The following is an 18,219-nucleotide window of genomic DNA, read 5'->3' on the forward strand; positions in this document are numbered from 1 at the left end:
GTGTATTTTTATGAATGCAAAGGTGCTTTCAAATGCACGAAGTTGTAGCGTAACTAAATAAGGCCACATTAGCAGCGTATCGTAACGGCAAATCATCTTCATAAGTTTACAAACCGATCACGTTTTTGGTAAACCTGATTTTGTCGGAGAGCAAACAATAAATATACGAAGCTTGGCTTAACAGGGGCTCACAAACACGTTGTTTTGCCGCTGTTGCGCAGATACAGTAGTTGAAGGACTCGATAACCTTTATGGCTTTTTCGGTGTCACTTTATTTCTAGTGTTTTTTTGTTCATTTGCGTTGTTGATTTTTACGCAAAATAATTGCTTTACAAAAATAGTGTCTGGCAATCGCAGAAAAAACACAAAATATTTTTTAAGTTTCAACCGAGGGAATTTGATAATTATAAAAAATAGTCTAAGTGGTAAAATGTTATTCTCTATGCAGTGCCTCGGATGCCCGCCTGTAGTTTTGATATGTAGAAACTATCTAACTGGAAAAGAACATGCTGTACGTGATATACAACCATTACTAATCAAAACTGTTTCTATTTATTTTGGTTAAGTTATATTCTTTCCTATTTGAAAAGTTTTATCTGAAAAAATTAAAAAAAATTGTTGAAATTGTATCGAAACAACCAGTTTAAAGAGCTGATGGCAGCTCTTTTTGCAGAGCGAAAGGCTGAGGTCTTTTGTGTGCACGCCGTGCTCGCTGCAAGCGCTCAATATCCAGGAAAACGGATAAACAATAACAGTTGCGCGAAAAAGTCACGGGATGGGCTCTGGAAAAGTCCTGCATCTCGGTATATTGTTTGCTGCTGCGTGTCTAACCTGTCTCCAGTGGATCACTTGCTTCCGGGCAAACGGCTGGTGCGCTTCTGGGAGTCAGGCAAAGGAGAAGTGGCGATTTCTGTGAAACGTGGACGAGCGGAGGCACAAAGCCGGTAGATGCGGCGAGCGGCGTGCCATTATGCTATGTAGGTCGAAGGCTGATATCATCGAGTATTATCCACCACCGACTGACGTTATCTTGGGTAATTTCTGCGTGAAGCGAGCAATCAATCGGACCCACACTGAGGTGGAACGGCACAATAAACACGCTTCTACAAAGCGCAATTTAAGCGGCTTTACACCCACAGAAACGCTGGAAGGATGGTTGCGATTGACAAACGGTAAAAGTCTTACATCATAACCACGGGACCAACTTTTGCTTTGAGGTCAAAGAAATGACCTTCCAAAACTAATTGAATAATTTTAAATTACGCTAGGAATTTATACTGTGAAATTTACACTGCAATTGAAAACTGATAATTCAATTTCTTACAAACGCGGGTGTGCATTATTCATGAGCAGGTATTCTGCATTGTCTGTGACTCATATGTCAGCCCTTCCTATGCCCTCTACAGCGATATGGGTGTGAAATCAGCGACGTTTCTATTTCGTTTGACGTTTCTCTGTGCACGTTTGGATACAGCCAAGCCCTTATAGCGGTCGAAAGGTGATTTATAGCACGGGGTTTAAGGAACGCTTAAAAACAAATTGCGTTGTGTTGTTGTGTATACCGCCGCCAGGGGTAAAGCTAAATAAGTACGTGCGAAGTGAAAACACGTCAACGCATGCTCCATTGTTTACAATCATCCGGTATTGGGCTATTCCGGGTCTTAGAGCTTTCTCAACCCGGATACACAACACCAAATCCGAAGCCCGAGGTCTAACACGTTTTTTCTCAAATCGATGACGTCATTTTAGGGGCGGTTCTTGGAAGGGCCCTGTAATTGTTCCACGCACAATGGTTCGTGCCATTACCGCACACCAGGCGACAGAAAAGTCCCCGTTTTGGATTCAAGGTGATAAGGAGGCCTGCTTGACTGTGGTTATTTAGGGAGAACCTCTTGGCACGCGTTAAATCTTTGGCACGATTGTAGTTGGTATTAGACAACATGTGGGCCACCTTCTCATTCTGACTTGGCTAAAATTTACGTTTTTAGATACAGCGGTCCACGTTCCAATGTGTTTCCATGACTATTGTCATTGGACGCGATCGTACTATACGACAACGTGAGTCTGCGTGCCACAAAGCAACATTTTCGGCTGCTTTTTAAACTTACGTTCCAGTAAATTTCTTTAATAGCAGAAAAATCAATTTCCGAGACCAGAAAAATTGTGTTATTCGCAGCGACGGAGTTAGGTAACCTAAGCAATTATGCATGCCTACAACACAATGGTTGATGCGTGCGTTTTTCGTTGGCTGGAATAATAAAAGATGCACTTTACAGGTCGAATGTAACCTAATTAATTTTCACGGCACGCACGTAATATGTCACAGGCGACCAATATTTATTTCCCACCATGGGGATTGAACTTCTACCGACACGCCTTTTAAATTGTTGAACTTCAAACAGTGAGAACGGCTGCTATAAATACGACGGGAACTGTTTACTAAAAAACAAAAATTTTCAATGGAAAATTTCGCCTTGGCTAAATCTATTTCTGCGTGGCAATTACAAGCTGTTCGATATTTTGGTTCTGTGCCATTGTTTTACTAGCAGTGACCGTAAATGGATATAAAACGGTCTCTGCCAAAGTCGTTGTATACCTTGCGGCGAAATTTATCTGTGTACAGTCGTTAATGTGCGTAGGTTAGATCACAGAACAGAAATAACCCGGACTTTCCCGCAGTGTGAACAAATATTCCCAATTTTAGGTAAAATTAAGGCGGAAGAATTTTTCACAGCTACGAATCGCGGGTTTCTTCTTTACAACACCAAAATTTCGTTTATAAAAATGACACATTGCGATTGGGGATGTGCCGAATTAAATCCGAACATTCGTATTCGGCCGAATAGCATTCGTATTCGGTTTTAAATAAATAATGAAATTGTTACTTTCGCGTTTAGTTACACATCTCAAAATTTGTTTATTTATTGATAAAATTGGCTATCTAAGTTCTTGTGATACTTCCTAGAGTCAGAAAACCACTTATGGTTCCAAGTTGGCCCATCCCGTTAATATAACGTATAATCTGTTTTTTTGCTATCTTCGATTGTTTTTGGCGGGAGGATAAATTATGACATAATATTACGGATCCGAATAATGATCGCAAGCCCCAAATTCAATGTGTCCGACTTTAATTTAAACAACGGTGCTTGAAATCGCGCAACTTTCGTTTGGATTTATGCGCGAAAATGGGATTTTCAAAGACAAACGGTGCGTGTGAATTTTTGCGACCAATTTGTCAATTTATCAAATTCGACCGAATCGTAGTCTTCTCGATGTTAATACATCCCTACACACGATACGTATTACACCACTTTGAAAAGACTTCATAAACTTCGCCGAGGCCAACATAGACGAGCGTTTAAGGCTTTGAAAATCCATTGGTACGGCTCGGTTATATCTGGCGGTTGTGGAAACTACGAAGAGATGGCATTTCTTTGTTTTTTGGCAGAGTGGACCAAACCTTTACAGGTAAAATTTTTTTAGTATTTAAAATAAATTTTCGCCAGGCAGGATAACCCCCTTAGTTTGTCCAAGTGAAGGAATTACTGCAATCAATGTTTTTATATAGTGCAAACAATAAAACAAATGTAAGCGACAGGTATAACGTCTCCATGAAGTTTCGCACTACGCATCTCCTAACAATCCCATTTAAAAACGATAACGACAATTTAACACATTATTTCTAAAATTGTTTCTTGTCGTAGCCGCAAGGCAAGCAAAGCTTGTTATATGGACGAGTCAAAGTAAATCATTTGTAACATGGACATATGGAGCAAGTCGGTGCCAGTGATTGCGAGATAAGAAGATAGTGTGGGAAAGAAGGCTGCGGGTGCGTTTTTCTTTATTTGCTGTCATTTTCTCTCGTTTTTGAAGTAAAAATCCCACGCTGTAAAAGTAAAAGCACCACGCGATTTCGGGTTATATGAGATGTTTTGAAGTTAGTCTGTTCAGATAAGGTTGGTCGCTCACGCGATACGATAAGTGGTTATAACGCAGTGTGTTTTACGTGTTATTTCGCGCCAAGCTGCTTTAAAACAATTTGGTAATCAGCAACTTATCAACATGGAAAAATAAAATATCTTGCGGTGGCGACTTTTTGTAAATATCGAAACTGTGGGTTCAAATCCATTTTTTAACACTGCGCTTTCATATTTTAGGTGTTCAAGGTAGTTTACAAGTCTAAGAAACACGAAAAATAGCAATGGTCATACAACAAAGCCCGACAAACGGTTTTTTCCTGCCTCGTGAAACTACCGGATTTTCGGCGGCCAACGTGCAACCAATTCCTGGGGAGACGTCGCCACGATTCCCGATGAGCTACATGGCCCAGTCGACGTGTACGGCGATAGTATCACCAACTCGGCAGATACGCGATATCACAGGAGGGGAAACGACTCGTTATACGCCAGGAATTCTCGGAAGATATTCAACGGTATGGAGAGTTTTGATGTACTATTTTGTGTTAAATACGCTTCGGCAGATGTGCAAAAAGTTTTCATAATTACGAAATTATTTTGGGCATGAAATTAAACCAAATTTTAAAGCGGGAAAGAGACAATAACTTACAGTTTATTCGTTTAAAGTTTTTAAAATAAGGTATCAGTTTTCGCTCCTTAGTTTAGCTCCAACACCGAAGCCAGTTTTGCTTTTCACATTTTATATCGCGCACACTTCGGTGTTGTTCACGTTTCATACATTTAGAATGATAAAATGCTACTTGGCAGTTCGTCCGTAAAGCACGTCGGAAGTGTCAATCCGAACAAATGTGAGCAATTTGATGATAACCGACATTTGCGATTGTATTTTTAGATTGGGTGTTTGTGAGTTATTCAAACGATTTTCAGTTATAATGTGCCAGTGTTGTTTAAAAGCAAAATATAGTTGACCAAAACTGCCACAGATAAATCACTTAAAATATATTTAACAGCAACTCTATAATATGGGCCGCGACGTTCGATTTTACCATGCCAAGTTGAAAACGTGGAATCGGAAAATGTGTGCGAAATTGGCTGGATTCAAATTGCGCGTATATAGTGGACAAAAATTAAAACATAAACCAACAAGTTTGCATTAAGATTTTTGCATTCCATGTGATGTAATCGGGACGATTTCGACGATATTGCTCTACCAACATATGTATATGGGCGGTTTAAATACGCCTTGCACAAAAAAACTTGCACAAAACGAAAATGCATTTCACAACTCTCCCGAAGGCGCCACTATAATTCCTGTTTTCGTCAGGTCACATAAAGATTAGATGTAAATGCGCAGATCCTGGGTGCTTTAGCGACCCGCGATCCCGTCTGGGCCGATAATTGCCGCTGCCTGTGTTTTGACTGCGGATTGAGCCCGGGTTCGACTCGCCCTCTAAACCCCGGCGAGACCCTTCGGCCATCCTGTATAATACTCTCACCACTTAACGCTGTGTAGCCCCTGGTGATAGTTTGGGGGGGTTGCCAATTCACAGCATGCACCGTGATTCGCTCAATTGAAACGTTCTGTTTTTTTAAGTGTGTTGTTTCTATAGTGTGGGAAAACTTAAACGTAATCCGCAATATATTTAGTTATGGAGCTGGTTCTGAAACTCTGTAGTTCGGAATGAAACAAATCAGTGGAACTTAACGAAATGATTGAGCTAGTTTTGTGTGAAACTTGCGGTAAAAAAACACTGCATAAATTATTGATTTTCGAATGAGAATGGGATCGTTGGCGGTTGAAATATTCTTGTGGCGTAACTTTGTTGAAGTTAAGAAGCTGCTGAATTCGAGTCAAGGTTACAAAATCCTTTATTTTTAACCACATAAAGAAAATCATAAATTTGAAGCCAAACAAAATTAGGAACACTTTTTTTGTGACGCGACAATACGTTAATTGTTTCATTTGTATAGAATTTTCTTCTGCGCTTGCTCAATTTAAATGTTTTTGTTCATTCTGTTTCAGAGCCCTCCCCTTGACGGAAAGCCAGAGGTTGGTGATATGTGGTACGACGGATATTTTCCAGCGACGAGACCGTATTACCCGTACAACGGGTATGGAACGCAGGCGAGGTATAAATCCCTATAGCCTTCTAATCTCCACTATTTTAATTAACAAACCACAAAAAATCACTTATTTTTGGTATCACATACTCTGCCATGAAATTAAACCGCAAGAATTTTAACAAGTGCGGAACGCACGGAAACATCATTTATAGACTGTAAAAATATAGTTGTTGCTCGCCATTTTGATATATTTCGACTACGTTGTTGCTTCATTTTACAAGCACGTGTCGCCTTGGTGAACACGGGGTCGGCGCGGTTGTTTGGATATAAAACTATTCAGGCGCCCTGGTCATGCCAGCTCCGGGGCGAGGCCTAAGCTACATGATATCCCAGCGCTTATAATTCGCCCTCTATGGCCGCATAACTAACTCTCGACATCCCAAGCCTCGACTGGGAACGCGCGATCCCAGGGGGGTCGTGACGTAACACAGAAGTTCATTGTTTGTGTGCGCGGCGAGTCACTCTGGCTTAATATCTCCAACGGAGGGTGTTTGTTGTCGCGATCCGGCATTCGTGCAGGGCCCCAGGCCATGTGACGCCACTTCAATGACGCCGTGACGTATAGAGGTACAGGCGCATGTGGTCCCGGGCCCACCGGTCACCGACCGGGCGCCCATCGGCCGCCAACGTTCTTCCGATTTTTAATGTTTTTTAAGACACTTCCCCAACGCGATGGTTTACAAACTGATCTGCTTCATTTTGGAACAGACTTCGGAGTCACCAATAAATCTCAGCCTTGTAGGAGACGCGCCTTTTACTGATCTAACCAGCCACAATTAATCCATTCCAGATACGCCCCGACCACCATGCACGACCATGGGCAACGTAAAAATGCCACCCGTGAGTCTACGAGCACTTTGAAGGCGTGGCTGCAGGAACACAGCAAGAATCCATACCCGAGCAAAGGAGAAAAAGTGATGCTGGCTGTGGTGTCAAAAATGACTTTGACCCAGGTATGCAATATTTTTGGAAATCAACCTTTGCATTCCAAAAAAATCATAATCACTAGTTTCGTGACGAAAGTTTCGTTGCAAAAAACGTATAGCACTCACAAGATTTTCTTTGCTCTTTATTTTTACATATATTTTTACATTTCGCCTGCTCAAAAGCATATCAATATCGTTTCAAAAAAAATGTTTTTTCTAATATGATGTTTCTTAAAAGCGATTTTTTTTCAAAGCACAATAATTTTTACAAAATTCCCACGCTATAGGTTTCAACATGGTTTGCAAACGCTCGCCGTCGCCTCAAGAAGGAAAACAAGATGACTTGGATCCCCAAGCACCGGCCGAACGACTCCACAAGCCTTTCTAGCCAGCCGAACTCTGCGTGTGATCAATCATCACTCAGCACAGGTAAACCTTGCGGCGCACGCCGCGTGGCAAAATGTTTACACGTCGAGCGCGTGGGCGAACGGGTGCTGATGTTATCGCCTGTATTTTCTCTTTACTTCTTCTGTGGGAAATTCGCTCGCCTAGCAATACGCATAATGTTCTTTTGCGCTTCGAGGTTACTTTATCGCATCTTAGGAGAAGTTGGTGTATTTTTTATGTGGCTTATACATGACATTGTGGATAGATTTTGAAAAAATGTTTGGTTAAAAGGGTAATTTCTCATATTGGCAGATGCTGTTTACCGCAAAATAGAAACAGTAACAAATATTAGCGTAGGAGGTTATTCACGTGAAATGTTTTTACATGTCATGCTTAAGTTGATCATATTATACCTTTCAAAAAAGTTACTTTAGCCGCCAGGGTATTTAAAATGTTTCTGCGTATCAGTGAACAACGCGGCACGTTTTTGCGACAAATTCGCATAAAGTCGAATTAAAACGTTTTAGTAAAACCAAATTTAATCTCCCACCTTATGTAATCCGCCATTTTTCTTCCTCTAATCCTTAGACACGGAGATTGATGACAAGATTTCATCTGAAAGCAGATGTCCCACTGTGACTATTGGCGGTGAGTCATCTTCGCCAATTCCACAGGCAAATAAATCCCAAGGCAGCTCAGCAGCCATTTTGAATCAAGAATTGGAACACCATCGAACCAATCACTTGTCGCAAACGGAACAGCCGATGTACTACCCATGTAACACTCAGTCTTCTTGGGAAGGCACAAATATTTTTCCTAAAGATGCCTTCCAATGTAGCCAGCCTATCTGCAGAGATCCTGTACATGTACCTGGTAATCATCCTTACCTTCCAAGCCCAGTGGCCCAAATGGCAATGGCTCCGTGTATACAAAATTCCCAACAATGTCAGCAAACATTTCAAAGTCACACAAACTTTGCAACACCAACACAAAACTTTTGCCAAGCACCAACAAAGAACTTTTGTGATGAAACAAACCTTCCGTTCACGCAACACAACTCCCACGTGATCGCCAACAACCAATCACAGTGGTTGATTCCGCATTGCAATGGCGGACAAGAAGTTTCATGCTTTCCTGCAGCAATATCACAATCTGCTTCGAAGCCTGGTTCCATCCCAAATTGCATCGATGGAATCTGCCCAATTCGCAGCAGGGAGGGAGCACTTTCAACTGGCCACTGTAGCGAAGGCACTGATCTGACAGACTGGTACTCAAGCAAAAATGGAGGTAAGAAAATATTGTTTGATAGTTTTTTGAACTTAAAAAAAATGCAGTTTTTTGTTATTACAGATTCATCTCCGGAACCGCAATGCGACCTCCAATACGGAATTCATAAAAGGTAGATTTAATTTTGTACTTTTTCGATAAAGTTATATTAAAGCAACATACAACGAAAACTAAGCCTTTATTATCGAAAGAAAAGGTGTCGTATTGATTCAACATTCTCGAGGCTTAGAGCAACCTCAAAACCCAGCTGCGACCTATAAGCGCATCAGCTGCACGGCTTAATCGCTGCATAAGATCTACCTTTACCAAACATGGGAGTGGGGGTGTTGTTTACATTCCAAAGCCCAACCACGCATCCGGAAGCAACTTGCATACAAACAGCCACTTTCTAAGCCTGGTCAACAATAAAAACCGCTAAATTCGGCGACGTAATCTTCTTTGACTGGCACTTGGTCGATAAGGCGCTTACGATGTACCGGTAAATCCTTGCTGTGGGTCGCACAGATTTAGGGTGTGCGGGCAGCCGACGAAACCCGCCTGGCCCGCGTCATTTCGGTGCATGCCAAGTTTAAGCCGGGTGTAGCACATATTTTGCAGTCAGATTGGCGAGTATGATTGCGCAATGCGACTATGACGACTGATTAACCGGGCATAGATTACCTCATGTCACTGATTCGGGAACTGAGTGAACTGCTGTAGCATAAGCGACCACCCATCCGACACAATGAAAACTTAAAATCGTTAAACGTATAGTTTGCCATGCTTTACGCGATTTAAAAACAAAATGGGGTGTAACTTAGGATTTGCGTTTTTTTACTAAACTGCGTTTTGGGGGCATTGTCAGTTTGTCTTGTTGCTTCGTTTGTAGATATTGGATCGTTTCCATTCGATGACGTCATGTACAAAATGGACGACTTGCGCGGCGTCGTCAGTGCGTCAACGCGTGTACCGCGTCACTTTAAACCGGCGCCGCCCTTTAATTGCGTCGCGATTAGCGACATTCATCGTCACGAAAAGCGTGCTATCGGGCCGCCAATTGCCAGTCTGGCGACAAGGGCTTCGGCGTTTTGGACAATGACCTGTGTGGTCAACGGCTTTGATGTGCGGTGGCAATTTTTTGACCGACTTGACCGGGCTGGCCCGGACCCACGTTGACGTGTCAGCAGTCCACTACGTCATATGTATAAGATCAAAATGGATCACCGAAAGCTAAATTTACGCTCGTGCTATTAGAGTTTGTTGAAACCGTTTGGATCGGAAACAAATTTAACCAAGTCATATTTTTTGTAGCTCCTGGGAAGCCCCCATGAAGTTTGGACAGAGCATGCCAACAGCTCAGCAACAAGTGTGGTGAATGTCGACACCCGTCAAGAAATAGGCCAAGGTACTAACAAGTTGACCTTAGCATAGAAAGCTGTTTTGATTTTGCTTTTATTTTTACCATACATACAATATACCCTAAAAATACAGCAATTGAGAACCCAGAGGCATAAACCTTTCGTCATATTTTTTCAGCTGCTACTCTGCAACTATTTATAGCCTGCTGCTACCTCAACGACACTGGGGAATTTCCCGAATCGCGGCCAACAAGCGCTTGCTCTCTTGCGCCACCATGCGTCGACGGTTGCCGCGCCCCAGCCGATTCCAGTTCCCAAAGTGTTGTGCTTGTTTAGCGTTGTCCGATTTTTCGCTGCTGCTTAAGCGAACTGAATAAACAGACAAAACGCAAATTTGCGCGTCGTTGTGTCTTTTATGTATCTGACTTCCAAATCAACGACAGCAATAAAAGAAAAACTCTACAATGAAAACGAATCAGAAACTGCAAAACTAGAATACTCAGCAAACACTGTTGTTTGTAGTTAAAGTTATTTTGCATGTTCAAAGAGAGAAATAGCGCAGTTAACAAAATTTGTTTAAATATGTTGAGCAAAGGTGAAAGCTGGTAAAAGTTTAGCGCTTTGGATAAATAAGTCCAATGAAGTCTTGAGTTCAACGTGCATCTAAGTAAATTGTCAAAAAAAAATTGACATCTGTTCATCGTGTCTGGTAAAGGTCTTGGCGTTGAAGTTATATTTTGGTAGATGTTTTTGTTTACCGGTAATTAAAATTTTGCTTGGACGATTAATGAATAGGTTCTACTTATCATGAGGTTTTCAGGCTTGGCAGCCCAGGCAATGCAGCCCAGCTGGATCAGCCACTTTTTCCTGACTTAATAATAATCTGAAATTAGGTTCTACTTAATAATAATCTGAAATTGTTTTTGTATTTTTTGTTCTCTCTTAATTTAAGCAGAAAAAACAATAAAATAAACAGAGTACGAGTGATATAATTACCAACAAGCACTGAACGGAATAATATTTTTACCCCTTCTGAAAATAAATTTCGGAAAAATCTAGACAATTGGAGCTCCATTGCGTCATAACGCCGTGGGACAATCACGTTGCCAGAGGTCGGTTCTCGGTTGCTATCTTGGTGAGCACATGGTTGAATTGTCACGTTTGCTTGCTGGTTTTTCTGAAGTTTCATTTTAAACAACGATATGTCCAGTTTTTCGCAGGCGTTTTCATGTTTTTCTGCAACTGCTTGCGTGTTGAAATTTGTGCGTAAGTTGTGTAATGACATTGATTGCGTAATAGTTGCGTGTCTGCTAGGTTTCGTAGAGTTCGTCGTAGAGTTTTTGATTAAGCTAAATGATTTTTTTTATAATTACGTCCAGAGCGAATATTTGCAAAAAAGTACTGATATTACTGTAGTGTGGATAAATAAAAATAACTTTTATACTATAGCCTATTGGTTATGACTTTGATTTCATTTTGAAGATAGCCTATATTTTAGCTTCAAATTGTAACTAATTAAACAAATTAGCATGATTCAAGTGTTTCTCTACATAAAATGGTTGAGATTTATTAACCAATTACCTCAACCTCAAAATTACTAAGCTTTAACCTCTAATAATTTATTGCCAGAATTTGCTGTCTCATTCTTTAAATATTAGGTTGTTAGCAATCAAAATTAAACATGTTCTCGTCAGTGAGTCGGAACGTTTATCAACAACAGAAAAAATTTTACCAAAATCTACTGAAAAGAAACACCCATCACAATGCCACAAGCTTGCAAAGAAACCAGAGACTCACTGCCATGTGTAACCGATTCCTCACACGATCGTATGCATCTGATGCTGTCAGAGGCGCTGTTGTTGGTATCGATCTTGGAACAACTAATTCCTGTGTTGCTGTGATGGAAGGAAAGCAAGCCAAGGTTTTAGAAAATGCAGAAGGTTCGAGAACAACCCCATCTACTATCGCATTCTCCGGAGAGGGTGAGCGATTGGCGGGCACCCCTGCAAGACGCCAGGCAGTTACTAACCCTGGAAACACATTTTATGCCACTAAGCGACTGATTGGAAGGCGTTTTGACGACCCAGAGATCCAAAAAGAGCTAAAAACGTCAACATTTAAAATTGTGAAAGCTACCAATGGAGATGCTTGGGTTGAGGGGTCCGATGGAAAAAGGTATTCACCATCACAAATTGGGGCCTTTGTTCTCACAAAAATGAAGGAAACTGCTGAAAACTACCTAAACACACCTGTGAAGAATGCTGTGATCACTGTACCTGCTTATTTCAATGATTCTCAGCGTCAGGCAACTAAAGATGCTGGTCAAATTTCTGGTCTTAATGTACTTCGTGTAATTAATGAACCCACTGCTGCTGCTCTTGCTTATGGATTAGACAAAACCGAAGACAAAATTATCGCTGTCTATGATTTAGGTGGTGGTACTTTTGATGTTTCATTGCTGGAAATTCAGAAGGGAGTGTTTGAAGTGAAATCAACGAACGGTGACACTTTGCTGGGTGGAGAGGACTTTGATAATATCATTGTCCAGTTTCTTGTCAAGCAATTCCTCAAAGAGCAGGGAATTGACCTCAAAAAAGATAAAATGGCGATGCAGAGAGTTAAAGAAGCGTCGGAGAAGGCGAAAATGGAACTTTCTTCCTCTCTTCAAACTGATATAAATCTTCCATACCTTACCATGGATGCCAGCGGGCCAAAACACATGAACGTAAAAATGTCGAGATCTCAACTAGAACAACTTGTGGGGGATCTTATCAAACGTACAATCAGTCCTTGTGAGAAGGCAATTCGGGATGCGGAAGTTGCAAAAAGTGACATTGGTGAAATTCTGTTGGTCGGAGGAATGACGAGAATGCCTAAAGTACAAGAAACAGTTCAAAATGTTTTCGGCAAAGCGGCAAGTAAATCAGTCAACCCAGATGAGGCTGTGGCCATGGGCGCTGCTATCCAAGGTGGTGTCCTTGCCGGAAATGTAACCGATGTTCTCCTGCTTGATGTCACTCCACTTTCACTGGGTATTGAGACTCTTGGTGGAGTTTTCACAAAGCTCATTGAGCGTAACACCACAATTCCAACCAAAAAGAGTCAGGTGTTCAGTACAGCTGCAGATGGACAAACGCAAGTGGAAATCAAAGTACACCAGGGAGAGCGTGAAATGGCCTTGGACAACAAGCTTTTGGGACAATTCCAGTTGGTTGGAATTCCACCAGCGCCACGTGGCGTGCCACAAGTCGAAGTTACTTTTGACATTGATGCGAACGGTATTGTTAATGTTTCCGCCAGAGACAAGGGCACTGGCCGTGAACAGCAGATTGTCATCCAGTCTTCTGGAGGTCTCAGCAAGGACGAAATCGAGAACATGGTGAAAAAGGCGGCGGAATATGCAGAGGAAGACAAGAAACGAAAGGAGAAGGTGGAGATTGTGAATCAAGCGGAGGGAGTGATCCATGACACTGAAAGTAAAATGGAAGAGTTCAAAGACCAACTTCCCAAAGAGGAATGCGACCAGATCAAGGAGGAGATTAATAATTTGCGAGAGACTCTCGCTGAGAAAGACACTAAAGAGGTGGAGGACATTCGTCAGGCTTTCTCCAGTCTTCAACAGAAGAGCTTGAAATTGTTTGAAATTGCCTACAAAAAGATGGCTGCCGAAAAAGAGTCTTCTGGAGCCAGCAGTGGCCCTTCAGAGTCCAACCCTGAAACCAATGATGGTGACGACCAAAAGAAACAACAGCAATAAACTAAGTTTATTTGATGATGTTCATATCTAATAAAGTCGCTTCCAAGCCAAGGGGTAGCCTAGACAGGAATGCCCGCTAAGACTTACCAGTGGTTTAATTTCAGTTTTTGTCTCAAAAAGCTGCTTGTCTTTGTTATGTTTATGCACCATTTTCCAACAGAAAATTTGAGATAAAAGTAATGTATGTGTTACCGTTACCACACATACCAATATTGATTTGTCTCGCACACCAAAATTTTTGTAATATATTGTAAAGCAACATTTGTGGTTGTCTGTTCTTTACATACTCAACCTATTGGTAATTCTTGCTGAAATGTATTAAAATTGTTCATTTGCTTAAAATATTCTGTGGGCCACTGTTGCCATAGTAATTAGTGTTTGTGTTGCAGGATTAGGGCCAATGCACACTAGAGTACAAAAAAATAGATGGTCAAAAATTTTAGGATAAAGTTTCAAAATGTCCAAGCAGTTTAACATAGAAGTGTACTCGGTGGAAACAAACGAGACTTTCCCAGTTAAAAAAGTCAGCAGCAATACAAAAATACGGGATTTGAAGATCATGCTGGAACTTATAGCTGGCATACCCACCCATCTCCAGCGAATCATGTATCTTGACCAAGGTCGGCTGAATAAAAGTAGTTTCTAGATTTACAAATATTTTTAAACACTGGCAGGGAAATGTGTCCGTATACAATAAAACCAATGACATTGCTATACCTAAAAACAAACTATTTACTGCCTTAACAACCAGATTGAGATTAAACCAAATTTTACATATTATGATCCAACGTGGTGTTGATGATAGCATTATTTTAATAGAAAAATTACCTTGAATGCAAAAAAAACTCAATGCTATTAATTTTGTACTGGGCAAGAGGCAACCTATGGCTATTACACCGTCTATTGTGGCTCCATGAAAGCGCAATCTCATTGAGGATAAACTATAATGTAAATAATTAAGAAACATTTATAACTTCTAGTGCATTTGGAGGTTTTTAAGTTCACTAAAAACATCAGGTGACAAATAGTACATTCGGTTCTTGTGCATGCAAGGGTCAAAAAATCCCTGGCAACTAGGGGCTCCAGAGTTTGTTTCAGTTTTGTGCTAAGAGTGGAGTTAGCTCTATAGCTAAAGGTAGCCAACATTGGATAGACTGATGACACCCACTCACAAGCTCTTTAAAAGTAGATTGTAAGCTGCAATCTGTCATGGTTTGTTAATACTGGTAACTGCCCAAGTAAACACATTCAAAATATTGATTGAATTGTTTTTCTGTCAATTAGTCTTGAACAAGTCATTTAGTAAACTTAACCTAATTACTGACAGAGCTTTTTTAAAAGAACTTAGAACTATATGATCTAATAATTTAGGTGACATGGAGGATGGAAGTACTTTACGTCACCATGACGTTGTTACCGGTGCCAGTTTGACATTGAATATATGGAAATCCTGGGCGACATTGGTGCGGGCTTGTGCTAGAGGAAACATTCCAGATGTAAGTGTGCAATGGTGTGAGTTGATAGAGCAACATTTTTCTGTTGTTTCTACAAACAAAGCAGATACGGATTGTTGTATTTGTGAATATTGCAGTTAAGAGTACTGATGCAATGCATAAGTTATTGAACTGTGGAAACTCTGTGTTTGGTAAGACAGAAAATTCACAACAACTTTGCAATATAAATTTAAGCAAATATTGCAGTTAGAGTGCCAATGCAATGCATAAGTAATTGAAGCGTTTGGTTAGACAGAAAATTCACAGCAATTGTACCATATAATTAAAGTTACAACAAAACTATTGTGTGAATATTATTGTTTACTTGGAAAATCAATCACTTTGTTAATTTTGAACCCAATTTGAAAAAAAAAACATTTGCACATAGGCAATTAACCATACAAATCCAATTTTTCATTGTTTGTACATATTCGTTTTAGGTTATGGCACAGGGAGTTACCGTTGACAGCAAGTATCGCAATCCTAACATAGAACAAATGAGTGAGGCAGCTCGTAGAAAATGCTTCCTTTCCCGTGCCGCTATTGCTCTGTATGTTGCCGTTCACCGTGGACATTTAAGTCTTATTAAGGAACTACTAAAAACCGGTCAGTGATTTAAATACTTGTTATTGCAGTTAATTGTTATTGCAATTGCGTTTTTGTGTCAACACTGTATTTAAACATTGCATAAATGGTTAAGGGACCTATGTTGAATTGCCTTTACTGTATGTTTGTTAACAAGAGTATATTACTGCACATATGCCGCAATACTATATTACTGCACATATGCCACAATACTCTATGACTGCACATATGCCACAATACTGTACTACTGCACATGTGCAACAATACTCTATTACTGCACACGGGCCGCAATACTATATTACTGCACATATGCCACAGTACTGTACTACTGCCCATATGTCACAAAACTAATAACAGTACATATGCCACAAATTTAAAGTATATAAATCTGGTGGAATGTTTGAGACAAATTTTCATTACATTTTCCATGTAGGGGTCGATATTGGAGCAACAACTAAAAATGGAAGAAATGTTTTGCATGTTGCTGCAGCTAATGGTCAGGACAAAGCAATTGAACTGCTGCTAAACAGTGGAGCAGGTTAGTTTGATCTGATAGTGTTTTGTTTACTTCTGTTTCGATCCAAAACTTCTATTCTTCTGTTGCTACAACATATATATTATATGTGTTTTGTATCTACTAAAAATCCCACTATAATATGGTCTATATATTGTGTAACATCATACTTAACAAGCAGTAATAATCTCAGGTCACCTTATCAGTGCAGCTGACAATTTGGGTGAAACCCCACTACAGACTGCTTTCCATTGGGAGCAAAAATCTTGTGAAGGGCGATTATTCCTCTTTCAGGTGATACAGTTTATGCACTTTGCTAACTCACTTTTGTTGTTTGCTCTCAATTATCAGTTTTGACCAAGTGTTGTTACATGTTTATTAACCGAGTGTGCAAATTTGAAAGTTTTGTATGTTTTTTGTTATATTTTTCTCCCCAAAGCTTGCCTTTTTCACAATATTGTCAAGCGATTACAGTACCACTTTAACGAATCTTGCTTAGTGCATTTTTTTTCATTTAGTGGCGAAAGAGAGCTGGCACCATGAAGAACTTGGCTCTTCTAAAACGAGAGGATTTGATGGCTCACCAGCTGTTCGATTCCTCATCAAAAACTTGGATTCATGGAGATCAGAGCCAGTTGTACCAGAGCCAAATTTTACCTCCACAAGTAAATACTTTATGGTTTCAATGAAAAATGACCATTAATATATGAGCTTTTGCAAAGCTTGGTGAATGATGTCAAGTCCTAGACATTTGAAATACATTGCCGGTCGTCTCAGAATTGATGTGATTTACATCAGAATATACATATTCTGTGCAACGTTTTCAATATAGTGTCCCAAAGAAAACACATTATAAACTAAAATAATAAAATAGATTGGACTTCGAGTTAGTTGTGCACTGAATGTAATATTACCACAATGGTATGTTTTCACGCAATGCGCCAACTGGTTTATATTCGTATGAACAGGAGTTTCAAGGAACTGGTATCGACTCCAAGAAAAGTGATCACAACCTTTTCAATGATGACCAGTCTCGCAAACTTGCTAAAGCAAAGAGCATGCCTGCTGCACCAAGACCCAGAAATATTGAAACCAAAGTAAAGTATTCTCAAAGTGCTGTGTTGACGAAAGGTAAAGTTAACGAAGGTGTTGATGAAATCTTCTCCAGCAAACATGTGGATACTTCGAGGTGTGTATCTGTTAATTTTAATGAATTAGGCCTGTGTTCTGTTTCAAAATAAACCTTTAATGGAAATGAAATGACGAATTTATTCTGGTGAAGGTTTGAACAAGGAACTTAATTTGTGCCATTGCGACCTGCTCTAATCACCATTTTTTCACAGCTTGTCACTGCGAGACAGACTTTCCCAACATCTGTACACTGAAAGTCTGCAGGAAAAAAAATCCAAGCAACTTAAGAGAAAAAATATGCAAGATGACTACCTTACAAAACAATATGCCTAGCCTGTGCGTTTGAATGAAAACTACATCTTGTTTATCTGTGTCTGTTATGTCATACAAAGAATATACTTGTGGACTGTGCTTGTTAATGTTTAGTTTAGCTGAAAGCTTCAAAATTTACTTATCTCGCTTAACCTCTAAGTCTTCGATGCCAATTTTATTTTGATTTGTCCGAAGGTTTGATTGAACTACGTCTTATGTATTTTTACTGTACCGACACTGTCCTACTTTTTCAAACACTGTATTGTGGTCTTGTCATGATTTGTTCAGAAGTTTGATTGAACTACGTCATATGTATTTTTGTACTGACACTGTCCTACTTTTTCAAACACTGTATTGTGGCATTGTCATTACCCAACTTAGATAATTAATTAGCACTGCTCTGATATAAAGCACTTCTTTTTAGTATTTAGTTCCCTGTTTTTGTGTAA

General features: G+C 40.1%; 3 protein-coding genes across 4 annotated transcripts; all 3 read left to right on the forward strand.

The window, feature by feature from the left end:
* The first annotated feature begins 4,162 nt into the window (after positions 1 to 4,162).
* LOC145906426 (uncharacterized) lies at positions 4,163 to 10,317 on the forward strand. Of its 2 annotated transcripts, none has more exons than XM_082993843.1 (8): positions 4,163 to 4,441; positions 5,941 to 6,047; positions 6,832 to 6,994; positions 7,255 to 7,396; positions 7,943 to 8,641; positions 8,705 to 8,753; positions 9,932 to 10,025; positions 10,157 to 10,317. In XM_082993843.1, the coding sequence occupies exons 1-7, from the start codon at positions 4,202 to 4,204 to the stop codon at positions 9,993 to 9,995; spliced, it is 1,464 nt and encodes a 487-aa protein (XP_082849969.1). In that variant the 5' UTR covers positions 4,163 to 4,201; the 3' UTR covers positions 9,996 to 10,025; positions 10,157 to 10,317. The 2 variants fall into 2 exon arrangements, with proteins under 2 accessions (XP_082849969.1, XP_082849968.1); XM_082993842.1 differs by having other exon boundaries at positions 4,163 to 4,432.
* Positions 10,318 to 11,611: 1,294 nt separating this feature from the next.
* On the forward strand, positions 11,612 to 14,124 carry LOC145905412 (stress-70 protein, mitochondrial-like). Its single transcript, XM_082992600.1, has one exon. The coding sequence runs from the start codon at positions 11,660 to 11,662 to the stop codon at positions 13,733 to 13,735; it is 2,076 nt and encodes a 691-aa protein (XP_082848726.1). The 5' UTR covers positions 11,612 to 11,659; the 3' UTR covers positions 13,736 to 14,124.
* Positions 14,125 to 14,128: 4 nt separating this feature from the next.
* Positions 14,129 to 18,213, forward strand: LOC145905415 (uncharacterized). Its single transcript, XM_082992602.1, has 8 exons — positions 14,129 to 14,355; positions 15,107 to 15,231; positions 15,669 to 15,834; positions 16,247 to 16,351; positions 16,521 to 16,621; positions 16,846 to 16,992; positions 17,296 to 17,516; positions 17,671 to 18,213. The coding sequence occupies exons 1-8, from the start codon at positions 14,193 to 14,195 to the stop codon at positions 17,789 to 17,791; spliced, it is 1,149 nt and encodes a 382-aa protein (XP_082848728.1). The 5' UTR covers positions 14,129 to 14,192; the 3' UTR covers positions 17,792 to 18,213.
* The last annotated feature ends 6 nt before the right edge of the window (positions 18,214 to 18,219 follow it).

This window comes from Ascidia mentula, chromosome 6 (genome assembly GCF_947561715.1).
Source record: "Ascidia mentula chromosome 6, kaAscMent1.1, whole genome shotgun sequence".
NCBI classification, from domain to species: Eukaryota; Metazoa; Chordata; class Ascidiacea; order Phlebobranchia; family Ascidiidae; genus Ascidia; species Ascidia mentula.

Excerpts from the sequence above, each read along its gene's own strand:
- LOC145905415 (XM_082992602.1), top strand. The coding sequence starts at position 14,193 with ATGTCCAAGCAGTTTAACATAGAAGTGTACTCGGTGGAAACAAACGAG. Across the intron at positions 15,835-16,246 it reads TAAGGAACTACTAAAAACCG|GGGTCGATATTGGAGCAACA; the intron begins GTCAGTGATTTA and ends TTTTCCATGTAG. Across the intron at positions 17,517-17,670 it reads AAACATGTGGATACTTCGAG|CTTGTCACTGCGAGACAGAC; the intron begins GTGTGTATCTGT and ends ATTTTTTCACAG.
- LOC145906426 (XM_082993843.1), top strand. The coding sequence starts at position 4,202 with ATGGTCATACAACAAAGCCCGACAAACGGTTTTTTCCTGCCTCGTGAA. Across the intron at positions 8,642-8,704 it reads GTACTCAAGCAAAAATGGAG|ATTCATCTCCGGAACCGCAA; the intron begins GTAAGAAAATAT and ends TTGTTATTACAG. Across the intron at positions 8,754-9,931 it reads CAATACGGAATTCATAAAAG|CTCCTGGGAAGCCCCCATGA; the intron begins GTAGATTTAATT and ends TATTTTTTGTAG.
- LOC145905412 (XM_082992600.1), top strand. The coding sequence starts at position 11,660 with ATGTTCTCGTCAGTGAGTCGGAACGTTTATCAACAACAGAAAAAATTT.